This window comes from Perca fluviatilis, chromosome 2 (assembly GCF_010015445.1).
Source record: "Perca fluviatilis chromosome 2, GENO_Pfluv_1.0, whole genome shotgun sequence".
NCBI classification, from domain to species: domain Eukaryota; kingdom Metazoa; phylum Chordata; class Actinopteri; order Perciformes; family Percidae; genus Perca; species Perca fluviatilis.
The window spans coordinates 44,737,453-44,739,635 of NC_053113.1; the positions used below are offsets into that span (position 1 = coordinate 44,737,453).

General features: G+C 43.2%; 1 protein-coding gene across 1 annotated transcript; it reads right to left on the reverse strand.

Annotated features, from left to right (window-relative positions):
• Positions 1-408: 408 nt before the first annotated feature.
• LOC120551889 lies at positions 409-1,981 on the reverse strand. Its single transcript, XM_039789460.1, has 6 exons — positions 1,958-1,981; positions 1,774-1,836; positions 1,043-1,649; positions 874-950; positions 575-761; positions 409-464 (listed from the first exon to the last, which is right to left on the reverse strand). The coding sequence occupies exons 3-6, from the start codon at positions 1,623-1,625 to the stop codon at positions 409-411; spliced, it is 903 nt and encodes a 300-aa protein (XP_039645394.1). The 5' UTR covers positions 1,626-1,649; positions 1,774-1,836; positions 1,958-1,981.
• Positions 1,982-2,183: the final 202 nt, after the last annotated feature.

Genomic DNA, 2,183 nt, shown 5'->3' on the forward strand with positions numbered 1-2,183 from the left:
TTTTGTAGACTTACCTGTGTGTTTGAACAGTGCCATCTGCCGCAAAGTCTCGCGTATGTTTTTTCGGAGAACTATATTTTTTAAAGTCCGGTATGCTGGTGAATCCACGGTCATCCACCTTTTCCTCTGTTGTTCATTGGCTGTCAGAGGGGCATGATGGCACGTTTGTTGTATGCCGGCTTCCTCCCATCTGTGTATGCCAACAATGTGTTGGAGCAGGGATTTCCAGGGGGCGCACCACCCTGGAGGGATATAGGAGATAATAACTGAAAATTTACCTGATTGTTTTTGTGCTATATTTGGTCCTGTAGCACCACTGCCAAAATGATAGAGTTGTTCTTACCTCACCATCTCCGTGACTGGAGCTACAAGACCAGTATAAGTGATTACTTATAGACTTCAGCCAGGTCAGTAGGTCTTTGTTTTCCTTTTGTTTGCTGCATTGACTAGCTTCTTCTTGACACCTAAATGAAAAAACAAGATGGATTTCTTACGATCACAATTTTACCAAATGCACACAAGTGAGAAAACATGGTGTGATATTGTTAGTTCTTCTGGTAGGCATTACACTTACTCTTGTTGACGTGCCATGCATCAAACTCATGGCGAATGTCGTTGTAGGTCTCCCTCATTATTTTGCGTATAGATGGTGCTCTATCAGTAGTGATGACACCGACATCCACACCCATGGTCAGGAGATGATCGAGGCCTCTTTTGAATCCGATGGCTTCCATGGCTACTGAGCTGGAAGCCTCCGTAACCTATGGAATAACATTTTCAGAGTTGACCCACCACAAATGCGTGAAGCAATCAAATACCCACACCTTTTGTTGATCATTTAATTTAGTAAATGATTTATGCAGGTTGGTTTACCTGAACTAATTCAAAGTGGACGATCTCCTTTGTGGCATCATCCATGAAGGAGTAAGTCGAATACTTTGCACTGAAACCTATAACAAAAAAGTATTAACATTAATACAAATGAAAGAACATTAATATAAATGTTTTTCTAAAGTTTACACACATTAGTCTAAATGCTTACCAGGGCTGTCGCACCGCGCATCTCCAGCCAAGGCAATTTTTTCTTCTGTGTCAGCGAGTTGTTTCAGGCGTTCAATTACCTGGTCCTGCTGATTTTTGTATGCATGGTTTATGACTGGGATGAGATACTTCGATTGTACAGAGTAGAACTGCGTTTTGCCAGGGATTTGGAGTTTTAGAAGAAATGCCCAGTCTCTTATATCGGCATAAGTGGCTCCGGTGAATAATATGGCGGCAGAGGTGAGTAAATTATTTCTGCCCATCTTCCTCTGGTCTGGGCATGATTGCCATAAACCATTGTGTCCTTGCAGGCAGGTCCAGTGGATTTTTAATTGGCTACCGTGTTTGGTTGATTTCCTCTCTGCCACGGGCATTCCACAAAGGCAGCAAGTTTGAAACATTTGCATTATGCTCGATTCATCGACTATCCACTTTCTCTCTGACCATCCATTTATTGAGCCATGGCTGGATGTAGAGGCCGAGCCTGAGTCTGATGGGGAGGTGTCACTTGGTGGCTTGTAGCTGTCGTCCTTAGGGTCATCCTTTGGGTCGTCTAATCGCCATTCTCCAAAACTTGTACTCATTTCTTGAAGAGAATCCTCTTCTTCCCACCCGAAACGACAGGGATAAAGATTGTTGAGTTATGACGAAAGAATAAGGTTCCACTTCAGACTTTTAACAGTGTAAACAAAGTTTATATTTAGGCAGGAGAGAAGTACATGATGCACTCACTTGTGAAATGATTACAGCACCAGCATGAGGGAGAAGGCATGATGCTGATGTAGCCCCCAATTCCTTGCAATGAAAAACAAATTCAGCATACAGTAAATTTAGTGATCAATTAGAGTGACAACACCTGTAATGCAAATCTTGTGTAGTGTATTATTTACTGTATTACTTTTATAGCCAGTATTACCTCAGAAAGATTCCATGTTGGAGGGCGGGCGACCTTATGTGCCGCACAGAGAACGCTGGGTACGCGTGGTCTAACCACAGCTGGTTCTGGACTCGTCAGGGTTAATGGTAGGCCAAAGGACAGGCTCTTGGATGTGGACTGTCTCACACTGGTGTCATGGCTCTTTGTAGGGGTAGATTGAGGTAGTCCAATCATGTCTGATATGTCAATTACCACCTGACCAGAC